Source organism: Sciurus carolinensis, chromosome 1 (assembly GCF_902686445.1).
Source record: "Sciurus carolinensis chromosome 1, mSciCar1.2, whole genome shotgun sequence".
In the NCBI taxonomy this organism is placed as follows: Eukaryota; Metazoa; Chordata; class Mammalia; order Rodentia; family Sciuridae; genus Sciurus; species Sciurus carolinensis.
The window spans coordinates 32,348,332-32,364,795 of NC_062213.1; the positions used below are offsets into that span (position 1 = coordinate 32,348,332).

The 16,464-nt window shown below is 34.5% G+C and overlaps 1 protein-coding gene across 3 annotated transcripts in view; it reads left to right on the plus strand.

Moving 5' to 3' along the window:
* Angpt1 (angiopoietin 1) overlaps nucleotides 1–13,258 on the plus strand; it is a 229,385-nt gene extending 216,127 nt beyond the window's left edge. For 2 of the 3 annotated variants that reach the window (XM_047525067.1, XM_047525077.1), the window contains exon 9: nucleotides 10,865–13,258. In XM_047525067.1, the coding sequence (XP_047381023.1) occupies nucleotides 10,865–11,025 (161 nt within the window). In that variant the 3' untranslated portion in view covers nucleotides 11,026–13,258. The remainder of the gene's footprint in view (nucleotides 1–10,864) is intronic. The other variant, XM_047525088.1, reaches the window with a different exon arrangement.
* The last annotated feature ends 3,206 nt before the right edge of the window (nucleotides 13,259–16,464 follow it).

A 16,464-nucleotide genomic window follows, 5' to 3' on the forward strand; every position in this document is an offset into this window, starting at 1 on the left:
GCTTCCAAACAGTATAAGCTCTGGCAAGGGATTGGTGCCAAATAATATTGTAAAGGAAAACCCTGTTTTATTGTTTCTTTTCTCACAATTTTGGTGTTGCTTCCATCTCTTAATGGAATAGCAAGCAATCCCACCTTTCACTATTCTAATACTCTTTCTGTGTCTTTATAGCACAAAACATTGTCATGCTAGTGAGGATAAAGATTGTTGAAATCTACCATTTTCCTCCCCAAACATGATCTTTCTGCTCTTTTAATTGCATATTATCATATGTTATTGCAAATTTTGTTCTACCTTACTTAAACTCCAGTCCAACTCTGAAACTAGCAGGGAAATTCTCATCTCTAGTTTGTACAATAGGAAAATAAAAGCCAATCAAAGTTCAGCCTTCTATCCTTAACATCTATACAGTGGATTGTGATACACAGGAACTCAAGAGAAAATATGGTGCATGAGTGATAGCATCTTATAACCCTTGAAATAACTTTCAAATTTTATATCCAATGAATTGAACCATTAAATTGACATTTTCACTCATCAGATAATAGAGCATGGAAAGCTATAGAGGGAAGATTTTAGAATAATATTTCCATCTTCCTCTTCCTCCCCAACCCCTTCATTATTACCACAACCAAGTCATAGCCTATTGACTTCCATCCATTCTGTCTATGTTGATATCTTTTCATTATGAAACCAGCTTCCACATTATCAAAGACAAGCTGTTATGATTCTGCCTCTATCATGTCCTTCTGCTTAAACTTCGGGGATGTCATTTGGGGATCACATTCAACCTTATCAGATATTTAAAAATTTTCTATGTCATTTTATGATCCCCCCCAATAAAAAAACAGTTATTGCAAATCTAGGAATTTTCTTTTAAATAGTACCCATAGGTTAGGTCTTGAACATTTTCCCAAAAGAAATATTTCTTTTCATTACCTTCCTGATCTCATAAATGAAATTGTCAGCAACTTTATACAAAGACAAAAGGACTTGGATTTTCCATTTTCCTGCCCATTTTAATATTGAAATACACTTCATTTTCACCACATCTATTTTTACAGATAATTTTTCTTCCAAATAAATAAAGTACATGAAAGACCAACAGTAAAATCTTTTAAATGTGTCCTTAGAAGAGCATTCCAGTATGTTCATATTCCTGTCATAATAATGAAAATATGGAGCAAAACAAAGAGGAGAATGCACCTCTTGGTTGTCGAGAAAACTTCATTGCTCAGATTTATGATTTTATTTCTGCTTCACATGATAGAACTTTGTCATGTTCTTTCATCCATAATCATTCTTGGACCTGCTTCTCAGCCACCAATAAACACATGTTGGGGAGAGAAAATTTCCACTTATTGCTTGGGCTGGAATAGTCTGAGTAAATGTGTTTTTGTAATAAATGCCATTACCCTATCAAATATCCTTCTGAAAGACTCCAGGTCTTGCAAAACCATTCACTCTGAAAAGTTAAAATGTGGAATTTAGATAGCTGAGAACTGGAAAACATAAGGATGAATGTCAGTGACAGTCCAAGTACCTGGAGTGTTGCCTGGAACTTATGTCTTCCTTAGCTACTCCCCACCGCCACTATTTATCCACTGTCAAATTTTCCCTTACCATCATTCTCGTTGCCTAATGACTATTCCTTTCTTTTAAAAAATTGTGTCTTATTTAAAGTAGTCTCTTTTACGCCATAGACTTCAGACTGTTTGAGACTAATAACTCAATGTTTTGTCATCATTTTAATAAATAAGATAAAAGTTTCATTTTATCATATTTATTTGTCTATTTTTCTTCTCAAAGGAACTGAGGGTAAAGTAAGGTTTATTTCACACTATCTTATATAATTGTTTCTTCAAGTACAGGAGGGAGTTTAGTTGGACCACATGGTATCATTGTTACCCTTATCTGTTAAAGAGTGAAAAATAGAAGATAGGCTTAATTAAAAGCAGAAGGTATTTCAGCTAGACACCAGGTAGAACATCTTAATCTTTGTTTCTTCTTTTCTAACATCCCAATGTCTTCTTTCTACCAATATTAAGTATTTTTAATGAGTTCTATTAAGGAAGTGAAGGTTTTAGTCGGCTTTTTCACTGCTGTGATTAAAGGATCTAACAGAACGATTTTAGAGAAGAAAAGTTTATTAGAGGACTCAGTTTTAGATGTCTCAGTTCATAGAAGGCTGGCTCCATTCCTCCAGGGTTAAGGTGAAGCAGAACATCATGGCAGAAGAGTGTGATATACCCCAAAGTCATGCCCCCATTCCCACCTCCTCCAGCCACACCCTACCACTTCAGTTACCACTCAGTTAGTCCCTCTCAGGGGATTAATCATTGATTGGGTTAAGACTCTCACCACTCAGTCATTTCTCCTTTGAACCTTCTTGCACTGTCTCACAAGTGAGCCTCACATCCAAACTATAGCAATCAACTACAATTAAAGGAAGGAGTGGGACAAATTAGAGCTAATCTCCATTGAGAAAGATTGTCAACAAAAATAATAATAATAATAGATGACTTGATTTTGAATCATAACAAGTTCTGGGGACAAAATAGACCATGTTGTAGAATTATTTGGGGAAGAGGGAAGAGACTTTAGGTGGAGTGTTCAGGGGTCCAAAGCTGGAATGGGTAGAGGGGAGTTTTATGCCTTTGTAGTGATGGACATCTGTAATAAGAAAATATAGAGCTATTTATTTGACAGAATTTATTTATATACTTTCCTGTAATTGTGAGTCTAGTAAAATTAGTCTACAAGTGTTTGGTCTGGTTCTGAATTCTATTATTCCATGTACTCATCAACGCTGTCAGTGGGGGAACAAGGGGTATTATTTTTAGTGCCTCGGTGTAATCCATATTACTCAACATTGTTAAGTTGAAAGGAGACACAGTGGGCTGAGAAAGCATCCCACATTTGCATCAGTAGAAATAGATACCATGATGTTTTACACCCCCTTTCCCAGAAGTGTGCGTACTTATCCCCACCTTACCAGCAAGCCAGCAATTTCTCTATCCAATTTAAATATTGAAAAACTTTTATGTCTCATTACACATTTCTTATTTCAAGGTCAAAATCGCCACACACATTTTCTATGGAAATGACCTCTTAACTAACCATTAAACAGAGATGATTTGTCAGCATAAATTTATAAGCCAGAAATGTCTGTGCTATGTGATTGCTGTTGACCTCAAGAAAATTCAAAAGGTTTCTCCTTAAATTTTGCCCTTTATAAAGGATGTTACTGAAAATCTGTATATTCTGTTGTGGGAGAAACACATATACAGGTAATTGGAGGAAATATTTCTTTAAGTCCCTCAGGAGAGTTCCTATTGTGCACCTCACTCTGCCCCAATCTGAAGAAAGTGATCATTTTCACCAAAAACTTAATAGTTCTTTTCTACTATTTGACATTAAGAAAATGAAATGTAATTTCATCCAGTGTTGCAATGCCTTTGCTTGTATAGATTTATTATATATAAGATAGATATGCAAAAATCCCTCTTACTGCAAAGTTAGAAAAATGAAAAATATTACTAGATTATCACTTTTGAAGTAAACTTATATTCAACTAAGGCATGGTCTTTGATACTAAATTAAGATTCCTTAAAATAAGCATTTTTAAACATCTTTTTGAGCTACAAGTATTGAACCACAATTATAATTATATTATCTAATTATTAAGGAATTACAGAAATGACTGTCCAAAAGTCTGCTGTAAAATAGTCACTAAAGGTTGCTAACAACAAAAAACAAACAAGGTATTGTTTTACATCCCTTTCCTTACTCTAGTTTTCTTTCAGTGCAATTTCCATATTTAGTATATAATATAAAAGCTATGTAAAAATGTGACCTAACCTTCTGCAGAAAGAATCTGTTGCGGTAGAAACTCCGATCTCTTTTCCCACACATAAACTATGTCAGCTGACAGACAAGACTTTCTAAAGCTAACAAAGGATATTTCTCAGTTTAGTCCTAAAAGAGGGGATAAAACCAGGCACATAAATTTCTTAGTATGCCCCAGAACTTACCAGATGCTAACAGCAGAGAATTGATAAATGTTTGCATTGCCTGCACTGTAATCTTGATGAAGACAATGAAAGAAACTAGGAGCTTCTTCAACTGGTGAATGACACAGAGTGACAAAATCTTTGGAAAAAGACCATAATTACCCAGAAAGGACATGCAAAAGTATCATGAGGTGAATGTTATTCCCTAGGCTTTAAGGAGAAAATGTTAAAAAATACATATGAATAATTTAAGGTTGGCGTTAGAAAATCCACATTGCATTATTTTTATTTCATTTTGGTTTCTATATTGAGTGCATTAGAATGTATTATCTGTTCCTCAAAAAATATATGTTCCCTGAAAGCAGGGTCTTTGTACTGTCCACCATACTTCCTTAGGGTCTGGTAGAGGGTGTGACACACAGTTACGTACTCAGTAGTTTTGGTTAATTGAATGAGTATGTTATTGGAGATTAAGAATGAACACTAAAAATTATATGATCATGGTGAGAAGACATAAAAATAAATTAATTTATGAATGACACTCTTGGTGTACTTAGGTTTAAAATATGTAAATATATATATACATTTGTTGTATACTATGTTGTGCAACCTGCACTACACAAACATGAAACAAAAGGATTTATATCAATCATTGGGACCAACTTTTAAAAATCACTAAGCCCCAGAAGATTAAACTCCAGAATAATAAAAAGTTGAGTTTTAGGATTCTGAGTTTAAATAAGTTTGAGTTTCCTACATATAAAATTTAGAATTATATTTCTATTTTCTCAGGACATTATTCAGTTATTTAAAAAAACTAGTAAAGGGGATCAGAGAATGTCTTTCATTAATTTAGGAAAAGGTGAATTAGAACTGATATGCCTATATCACAAAACTACAATCCGAGGTTAAAAACTGACAGTGGATGAGAAATAAGCAAACACTTAATTTTGTTTATATTATACTCTGCAAATGATACAGTGAATAGTTTTCAGTTTTTATTATCTAACAGTTTTGTATAAATTTAAATTATTGATATTTAATAACTTATATGAAGTTTCCAAAAACCTTTGAAATAAGATCAATATGGACCACAATAATACCTTTCACAAGAACTGATGTACAGAAAGGTGAGATAATGTGCCTATGGTCACAAAATTAGGGTTAGATGTAGGTTGTGATGGCAGGCACTCAACCTCCAGAGGCGGTCACCCTGTGACTCTTTCTACTGCCTCCCTTACAAGAAATGACATTAAAAAAAAAAAAAAAATGGTAGCACTCTTTGACTGTTTGCAGTGTATTTCCAGGAGCATTTCATCACCTAGATATGGTGAGAAGTGAAGCCTGAGCTTGGGGAAAGACAATAAAAGAATTCCTAGAAGTTTTAGATGAATTCAATATCACTGGCCAGGATAAACAATTTTTCATCTTTGTAACAAAAAAAAAAAAAAAAGAAACAAGGAAAAGTAAATAAATAAATAAACACCAAGTCCTTGGCCTAAAGCGGGTATAGTCTGGGATGACTGAAAGAATTGAGACCTCTGAAATTTCTTGGACTCCTAGGCATGCCTACAAGACCTGCACAGCTGCTCCTGCAGTCTGGTTGAGGGTAGACTAACTTTGTATGCATAAAGTGACTTTTTCATCATGATCTCGCTGATAACAGTGGTACCCATCAATTCAGTTCAGCCTCGGTGATGAAAGAGTGAACTCTTGGTCTCTGGGCAAGGTCTTTTACATACTGCTGATGAGAACGCATGCACTGAAAATAAATGGAAGAAAGAAAAAGATCTATCTTTTCACTTTGCTGTACTCTTTACCTTAGAAAAGAAGTGTTGAGAGACATTTTGTTTAAGATCAGAAAACTTTGAGAGTTAGGTTTCCTGACTTTCAAATAAATTTGAACTTCCTGAGTACAAAGTTTAGAATCAAATTCCTATTTTCTGGGCAGAGTTTCATTTATTAGTGATAAAATGTGAATTTTTCTACTTCAAAGATAAAAGACTCAAGTGATTTTTAAAGGCCTGGGAAGGCTGGATAGTTTTTACAAAACTAAATTTTAATGAGTTAAGTGTAAATGAATTAGAAACATGCAGCTCAGATTTCTTATTAAAATATACATGAGGTTACAGGTTATAAAGAAAAATGCTTGGCAAAGTACATCTCAGCCTTTGCCAACCTGAAAACATTTGAGACATTTTATCAGTTGTCCCAACAGCAGACAGAAGGAAGCTGCTTTCTTCCATCCCATTCTTGCATCACTGAGTTCTTTTGAATTGAAAGTGTCTTTCCTAGATTAACTTCTTTAGCATATTTCTTATTAGTTACTCCCAGGCATACAAAGAACAAAGTACAAAGTTAATATTTTTCCAAGATTGCACAGCACATATATATTCAGCTATTTTGTATCTTGTCAGAGAGGCTTTGCAAACACAGCCATGTGCCTCAGTACATTCAAACAGAATATCTTCATCCCATGCATATTTACCTATATACTGAGTACCTGTAAATACCAAGAAGTTACCAGGATGGTGCTATACTTTTTCTTGCCTTATATAAATATATTTTTAATCACTTCTTACCAGGATTCATATTTAATAGACCTGGTTGTGCTTAATTTTTTCATAGAAAGGTTGAAAATAGAAAAAAAAATTAAAATATTTTTTAGAAAGAAATTCCTTTATTGTAGTTTTTAAAACGCATGTCAGAAAAAAAAAAAAAATAGAGACTAAGTAGTACCTGCACAGAAGTAACTATTTCTGCTACCTTGTAGTTTAGAATATTTTATAATGGAACTGAAATTTTCATGAGAAATAATTGTCCTTTAATTTCATTTTCTATCATCTCAATTTGCCATCTTTATTGTCATAGTTGCACTCTGATAGATCACAGTGTGCATGACCCACTGGTCTTAAGAGATAGTTGAATACTTAAAGATCAATACATTTAATTCTTCATAAAATCAAAACAGAACATTGGGAGAAAATCCGTGTCAGGTTCTTAAATGCAATGTTTTTGTAATATGAATATTGTAAACTGTACTCATTTTCAACAGAATTGCTTTCATATTTTCCTAACAGACCCTACTGAACAAATAAAATTTGTTAGCAATGATGACCTTGTCATCGTTATTAAATCATTATGGTGGGACAAAAAAATTTCATCCTTTCTATTCTTGCCCCCAAACTCCCCACCCTGTTTCCTAAGTTACACCAGATAGAATTCTACAGAATATCATAGTACAACATTTTATTTGATCCTAATTGAGCTGTGAAAATGGTTGACTGGACACTATTATCCACATATTATGAATGTGATTTTGGAAAAGTTCCTTAAACTCTCTGAGCTTTGGTGTAGTTATTATATACTTGCCATATTGCAGAAGGCTGTCTAAGGAATGGAAGAGAGGATACATATAAATATCTCCATGCAGTACCTAAAACATAAACTATTCAATAAATACCAAACATTGTTGATATTATTTCCTAGGGTCTCTTGTTAACTAATTAACACTTTATTAATTGATAAAGTCAGCATGGAAGTTGAGGTCTTCTACCTTCTCTTCTAACCCTCTCCAGGTTCTCTGTTCTTCACAAGGAAATTTAGAAAAGGTGTAATAAAAACTTCTCTGTTTTTCCTCCTGTTTATTTTTGTCCCAACCCCTAACCCATTGGCACTCTGGCCAAATTAAGCTTCTGGCTAACACTCCTTTGCTCTTCTAGGGTACTTAGTGTACTTGAAAATTCTTTTGGTCTACTCAACTCATACCATCCCTCAAGACCCAGCTCAGGGGGTAAATAAATGAATCTCACAGCCCCCAAAGCAGTCAGGACCTTCTGTTCCTTTATTTCCATAACATGTTCTTTACCTCTTTGTTTAGTAACCATCATCTGATTTTAACGGTGCATACCTTGAGGTCAGGAAATTATTTCACTCTCTCCCCTTATCTGCCCACTGGTTAGTCTGTGTTGAATTGCTTCTAGGTTCAGTGTTCTCCCCTTCATCACTCTGACACATGTGCTCAGAATGACTTTGACAGACCATATAGAATGAGGACTTCACATACTGTTTGATTAGACATTTAACCGGGCAGATCTGGTTCCCCTGGTTAAATGTGGGTTCCCATTCCCAGTGAATGTTTTACTTGTTCAGCTGATGATAGACAAGCAGGCCAGCTAAACTATAATTTTTTTCCACAAACATTGTTCAGCTTTCCTTCAAGACTATTTCTCCACCCTCATTTTCTGAAAGTCTCCCCTGTTCCCTATGTACCAGTTTCAGTGGATGCTCTTTTAGTCTCTAAACACACCAAGTTGTCTCTTCCACATGACAGTCCATGCACTGTATTTTGCTTAGAAAAGTCTTTCCCTGGGGCTGGGGAGATAACTCAGTCGGTAGAGTGCTTGCCTTGTAAGCACAAGGCCCTGGGCTCGATCCCCAGCATCCAAAAAAAGAAAAGAAAAAGAGAAAAGTCTTTCCCTGACTTCACACGGCTGTCTCCCTCCCTTCCTTCAGGTCTCATTAAACATCAGCTTCTCCCATGAATGTGAAATATTATAGTATTCTCCTTCATAGCTCCCTGTTTTCCTCATGGCATTCTTTGGTCATGATTTGTAATTCATTTATTTACTTAGATTTATTTCATCTGCTTCTCATGTTGAAAGTAATTTCCTTGAGGGCAGGGACCATGTCTGTCCTATTATTGTGTAACACTTGAATGAATAAAGAAAGAAGAGATGACTACAATAAGCACAGATGTTATAATTTGGGGTGTCCATTAAATACAGTTTTTTTAATAAACTAAACAACTTCCCATGTTGAACCACTTGGTCAATTGGTCAACAAGCCTGTAGTTACTTGCCAGTTTGCTAAGCAAACTCAATTAGGTGCAGCACTAAAATTGTAAGGTGGCTCAGTGTATAAACCATGGCTTTCTGTTGCTCTTAAGATGATGAAGGAGACTGGATTAATTTGATCTTTGTACCCTCTTTCTTAGCTTCAGACAACTGTATTGTTGACTGTAACCCATCCACAGTGGACCACTTTCAATGTCTCCAAAATGTCAGTCTCACCATAAACTCACTATTGCACTTTATTCATTAGAAAAGAAACACAAAATTAATTTATCTGATTTTCTCATAGGTCTCTATAGTTTCTTGTCTCTTTCTTAAGCTCATCCAAAGTTTCCCTATGAATAATCCTTTAGCCTGTGCTCTTTATATTCAGGCCGTTGTCTGTCTTTCCACACTTTCCCAGAAACCCTGTAACTTTGAATAAAACAAATAACTGAAACACACATTTTCAGTATGAATATCTGAATGTGACTCAACAGGTCATTCTTTGAATCTTCATTATTCTCATTAATAAAGTAAGTGCATGAAATTATGCACTTCATGAAATTATGATGGATCTATGAAAGACTAGGAAAGATTCATTGAGATAATGAAAGAGTACCCCAAGAAGGACATAGAAAGGAAACAGGAAAATTAAAACACAGAAGCAATGAATTGGATTTTATTTTGGAGTTTCATTTTAGTCCTTCAGAGTCTCCTGTGTAAACAAATTCCTAATATTAGGATGTCTTTTGTAATATAAATAACACATTTTTAATAGGGGCACTGATCAAAAAATAATTAGTCTTAAGGAAGTAAGGATAGAATTTACAGTACTTCCTTCTTTGCCCAACAGGCACCTTCTTGTCCCTTGTGTTTTGACAGCATTAACATTTACGTTGTTTGCACACAGCATTGCATATGGTGTCTCTCAAAATCCATCAAGACATACTTCACTGCTAGCCTCCCAAGATGAATGGATGATTATTGTACCTTGTTATGCCTCTAATGTGACTTTATAAACACAACCCAACTGTATTCATCTTCCAAAATTGAAAAATGAAAATTAGCTTTTCTTCATTTAACTTTTTCTAAAGTTTCTGCAAGACAATGCTCATGTTACAGTCAAACATCAGCTGTACGGTTTTTTCTTTCTTTAGCTATTAGTCCCTTAGGTACAACTCTGTAATCAAAGAGAGGTCAACTATATCCAAATACAAATATGCCAGAATGTCTTTGGCATGAATCTCTCCCTAAAGATTTCAGTGGTGTTACTTCAGGAGACAGAAAAAGTACTATGCTTTATCTAAACATCTAAGACCTTAATTTATGAAAAACATAAACCTGGGTTATCCAGTTATCCTTATAGAGTTATGCAGCCACAGGATTTCCATACTACCCATCATGTTTATTTTATTTTTGCTAAGTTTAGGGAGATCTTGAAAAATCACAGACAAAATATTGCTATATATGCACTATCTGAAAACTATGGATGAACTTCCCAGTTGCTATAAACTATTGAGAGGATGGATTAATTAAAATTCAATTTAGTATCATGGTCATTTCCAGTATCCAGTTTTAATCTTAGAAGGAGCTAAAGGCTAGTTCTTGACAAAATCGGAAATCAATGGAAAACATCTTTTGTTTCACTAAAAATTGTTCTATTCTTAATGAAGGCTTAAGGTGGAATGCTCTGCCTTTTGCTTGCTCTGTTTTCTTCCAGCCTAACTTGGACTGTATCTTCAGGCTTCCCATAATTCAGTGGGAAGTGATTCCTGATGGGGTAACACTGACAGCTGGTTTTCAGGAGGGTATCCCTCTCTTAGATTGTTCATATATATCCTAAACCAATGTCATTGGAAACTATGCACTACTGAGAAGATACACCCTGAATGCCTCCTATTTTCAAATTATCATAACATATCAACAGGTTCTCCCAGTTAACCCTAGTAATTTCCAAATGTTCAATTTGTGATTGTTGCTTCTCCTTCTCTCTTTCATTATTAACTACTTTTTTAGGCTGGTGGTTTGATGCTTGTGGCCCCTCTAATCTAAATGGAATGTTCTATACTGCGGGACAGAATCACGGAAAACTGAATGGGATAAAGTGGCACTACTTCAAAGGGCCCAGCTACTCCTTACGTTCCACAACCATGATGATTCGACCTTTGGACTTTTGAAAGCATGATACCAGAAGTAATTACACACACACACACAAAAAGAAATGTGGGGAAGCTACCAGATGAGAGACTGAAAACTTCTGAAATGAATGATATTGTCTCCCTTCCAGCAGCAGGTGATACTTATGTGATGTCATCAAGGTTCTTGACTGTGGATTTGGAGCCTTTTGAGTTCACAAAACTCTCTACTTGGGTCACTGTGTTTGTGTGGCTTGACTACAGAGAATGCCACTCACTGTCATGCTTTAAAAAGGGAAGACTGCTCAGCTTGCTGTGCTTCAAACTACTACTGGATCTTAGTTTGAAACTATGATAACCAGATGATAAATAAGGCTTATTTCATGTAAAATCAAAAAGAAGAGGAGGAGGAGGAGAAGGAGGAGGAGGAGAACGAGGAGGAGGACGAGGCATGAGCAAATGAATAAAATGAACAGACATGAAGAGTAGAAACAGGAATGCCATAATCCTTTGGGAAATAAATATTACATCTGTACAAGGGTGTTATCTCTATGCAAAACTACAAATAAGTAAGTTTTTACTGTTGGACAGTTTTGGACAGTTCAAAAGAAGCAGCATTGTCCTCTGAGTTCAACATCAATGAATTTCAGAAAAACAGTTCCAATATCATACTTTCTAGTTGATTTGAGTTAACCTGTCTTCAACTGTAAATCCATTTTTGTATGTCATAATACATTGTAGTATAAGGAAGATAACAGTATAAGATAGAAACATTAGCCACTGCTCTGATTTATTAAAATATTTCAAAAATATCTTTTCAAAAAAGATAGATAAAATCAAATATGGTCATAACATATTTGCTACAGTTTTCATTTACCTTAAAAATGGATGGGCAGACAAACAAATATATTTATAACCTGAGTAAAATTTAAAGAATGTGAAATGTATCACCTTGTTCTTAAAATAGTAAACATGCATTTAATATTTCCTTTGCTATTATATAGGAAAGCAGTATTTGGAGTGCATTAAGTTGAAATAAAACCAGTAACTGGAGCAGTTCATTTTACAGTATCTTCTTACATGTGTATACATGGCTGTGACTTAATTATTTTAAAAGTGTTTTTAGATCTTTAATTGTCAACCTGTTGTTTCCTGCTAATTTAATTTTTTTTTTTTTTGCTAATTAACTGAAACATGCTTACTAGATTCACCCATTCCAGTTTCTATTAAAGGTACACTTTGAAATCTACAAAAATTAAAAAAAATAATATCAATGTATATAGCATGTTTATATCCATGTTAAACCTAATAACTGTTTAATCTGGAATAGCAACACTGTCCTTAATTGATGCATATAAATACAAGTGTTCAAAGAAATATATTTTTACTTAATTAAATATATTACTCTTCATGTTTTTTTTCTTCTCTTCAGGCTCTATTTCTTTAGGCAATTTTTAAAAATTAATATTAATGGAGAAAATTGGCAAAAATCTCCATATTAAAGGGAAATGCAGAAAAGAAAATTATAATCACCTAATAGAAAATTATGACTGCTAGGTGTGAGAAATATCTAAGAAAATATTCCTATGGGATAATCCATTGTAAATGACTTTCAGGGCAGATTTCTGTGGCAACTTTAAGTCACTACAGTATTTTATCAAGAAATGCTCTCTGCCTGTAAGTGTTTGAGGTTTTTCTTTATCAAAACTTGCAAAACATGGGCTATTGTGAAATGAGTACCTTGAAATAGATATTGGATCTCCTTTCTAAGAAAATGAACAGGTTTTCTTGAAGATGTTCTTACCAAAATTTCAGACTTTATCCATTATGCCTTAGTGGCTTTCCTCCATTTGGGAGAATAAAGCCATTTGCATTTTTAAGAAAAAACAATTTTTAAAAGTTTACCATCAAATCTTTTTTATATTTATGTATTTGTATACAACCTCTTTTGCCTTACAGGGGATACTTACAGGTATTACACAGTTTTTCTATTATCAGTGTCTTATTAGTAATATCATAAAGTCTCTCCCTCTTAAAACCTTCTTTATTGTCTTCATTTTTTAGGGGAATAAAATGAGCATTTTGTTCTTTGTGTTCCCACAGATTTTTTTTTCAACCAGTCTTTGAATAAGGAATACTATTTTCCCAACTGATATTGCAAAAATAAAATGAAATAATGAAAAAAAAAAGGAAGCATGATATTTACTGTTGTTGTCTGGGTTTGAAAAATGAAATATTGTTTCCAATTATTTATAATAAAGCAGTATAAAATGTTTTATGACTCCATTATGTGTGTTGTGTAATGCCTACATGTTTGTAGCAATTTAACATGTATATCCTTCGCATTTAATTATTTCAGAATAAGATAATTAGGTATTAGAATTTTGTCTTTAAACTTTTATTGCTTAAAATTGATGTGGTTTCTATGCAAATTTCTTCATATGGATCACAACATTATTTGATTTAAATAAAATTGGAAATAAAGTTTGTGCAACTTCATCTCATTTTAAATACACATTTTACAAAATTTATATTTGAGATCTATAAAGATACTGAGTCACTAAAAAAACAAATTACCAAACTAAAGCCTCAATCTTTGAAAAACTTCCGGTTTGGAATGGGATAGAACAATTAGCCCTATTACAATGGTAAACCAGGTAATGGGTCCGAGTCCCACATCATTACTCTAGGATTCTATATCCTGCCAATTATTAAATGCTGTATTATCATGTGGTGATATACAATATATCCTGAGAATTTTGGAGGTGAACTCAGAGGGGTAAGTGTTGAACATCTGAGTTTGGCATAAAGTGTCAAAGAGAAAGAGAATACAGCAGATGATATTTGCCCTGCACACCTTGATGCCATGGGTGACCTTGTCACTTAATCACTGTAAAGAAGTTTCCTTTGCTCTTGATTCTGCTCCCATTCCCACTACATTGATTCAAACCTTCCCCAATTTCTACCTAAAGAGTCAGAAAAGATATGATTTTTCCTGCCTCTCTCTGCTCCCCCATAACCATGCAAGCTTATTCTTTCCTAAGCCAGACTTCCCAACATGCTGTTTCTTTCCTGTTCAAAGCCTTCAGTGTTTCCTCACTACTACTTGAAATTAAATAAAGGTCAGCTCAACTCCAGCCATGTCACCTTACAGTTCTACCTACTCAGTATCTAATCAAAATGAAGAAGCTTTGTAAAAACAACTTTTATTCTTCCCCTTTCTCTATCCACACTCCTTGCAATCTGACTTGGCAGCTCATCCCATAAAGAGGTACAGCTTATTTCCCCACTATATAATAGCTCACTTGGGACTTGTTGTAGCCAGTAGATGCAGCAAAAGTGACTGTGTGCCAGTTCTGAGCACAGGTTTCAAGAACCCATCAGCAGCATTCTACCTCTGCCATGAGAAAAAGTCCAGGGTGGTCTAACAGAGGTTTGGAGACCACATGGAGCAAGAATGAGTTTATCAACCAAAGCCACCCTAGACCAGCCAGTGCTTTGCTGAAGATTCCAGATACACAAATCATCTCAACTGGGTTCAAAGGAGCCCGGCTCAGATCAGCTGAACTCCCCAGTTAATTTGCATAACCGTGCACAAAGAGATGAAGTTGTTGAAAGTCACTACATTTTGGAGTGTTTGCTAAGCATGATTGTGGTGATAGCTGATAGAGAACACTAGACTCTACCTACCCCACTTCACACATGATTTTTATGTATCCTAAACTTTCAAAGTCACTATGCAAACTTTTCACTTTCTGCAGTTCATATATGCAAGACAATCCTCTAACAATCCTTTAAGAAACATCTAAAGATAGTGAGCCCTTTCTTCATGACCCCTTTGTGATGTGCTCTATTGTCACTCTCTATACACACAGTCTTACAACTATTAACACATTTTTGGTATTATCTTACAATCCCTACTGCTTTGTGAGAGTCTGTTTCTCATTCATTTTTAATCTCCCCTGGTACTTACAAGAATCTTGTAATTTGTTGAATGAAATTAAATTAGTATGAGAGACTGAGAAGCTCCTTCTATCTATATAAAACCCAACACTTAAATTTGACCACTCTTAAGTTATTTATTTTCATTCATTAAACTTAGTTCACACTCCTCTAGAAAGATATGTCCAAATTTATAATTTAGTTATCTCAGAAATCTACTTTATTGCCAGCTTTATATAGATATATTATATAAATTGAAGAAAACCTATATGTTTCTTTTCATTTTAAAGCTACGTAAATATAGTCATACTTTGCTTAATGATGGAGACACATTGTTAGAAATATGTCATTAGGCAATTTTGCGTTAGTGCAGATGGCATAGATATACTTACATGAACTAAGATGGCTATGACATAACTGATATAATCTTAATGTCAGTATTTTTAGGGTTTATCATTGATCAAGACACTGCTATGCAGTCCATGTTATATAAAATGGACTTTTGAATGGTAATTATTAATTTTTTCTTTACATGTTTATTGTTATCACACACGCACACACACACACATTTGGGCAACTTTGGGATTTTAAAGTTCCACTGAAAGAAGGGAGAACAACAGAGTAGAGGAAGGACATTGAGAGGGAGGGAAGCAGGAGGGCATGGGAAAGTACTGAAGTCTACTGAATTTCGTGATGTCCATGTACAAATATAATAGAAGGGAGATCAGTAGATAGAGCAAGTGGATTAGGGAAAGAAGAGGGAGGGAAAAGGGAAGGTACTGGGAATGAGGTTGATCATATGTTATGTGCTCGTACAAGTGTGAAATAATGAACCCTACGATTATGTGTAATTATAATGCACTAATTAAAAATAAATAAATAAATTATAGAAACAGAAAAATATAAACTCCAAAACTAGTTTCTAGTCATGGTGCCACATGCCTGCAATTCCAGCAACTTGGGAGACTGAGGCAAGAGGATTGCAAGTTCAAGGCCAGCATCAGCAACTCAGTGAGACTCTAAGCAAGAAGTGCTGAGAATATTGCTCAGTGGTGAAGCATCCCTGGGTTCAATCCCTAATGCCAAAAAATAAAGAAAATAGAGTTCTACCAAAGCCCTTTCTACTGATTTTACTATTAAAAAAAGTAACTCCTTCTAAACCAAAGTCGGTATTTTCATCTATTTTCCTCTGATCACTAATTTTATCAGATACTCATAGGTATCTGATTGATATTATGATAAGGAACACAATAAAGGGATTCTTAGGTAAAACTGACATGAATCAGTCATTATGTCTCATGCATACTCAAAAGTGAAACTTGATGGAACAAAACATTCCAAGGACTAAGTGAACAAAGAGAATTGAGAGAGTATGGACTTGTTGAGACCTAGGGTTTTGATTTTGTCATTTAGAATGATTCCTTGGATAGCAGAACAGATGAGGGACTTGATGGAAATGCAGAACCTTGGGTCCCACCCCAGACTAATATAATTCATTTAATAAGACCTTCAGGCCAGGCATTAAAATGTGAAAAGCTT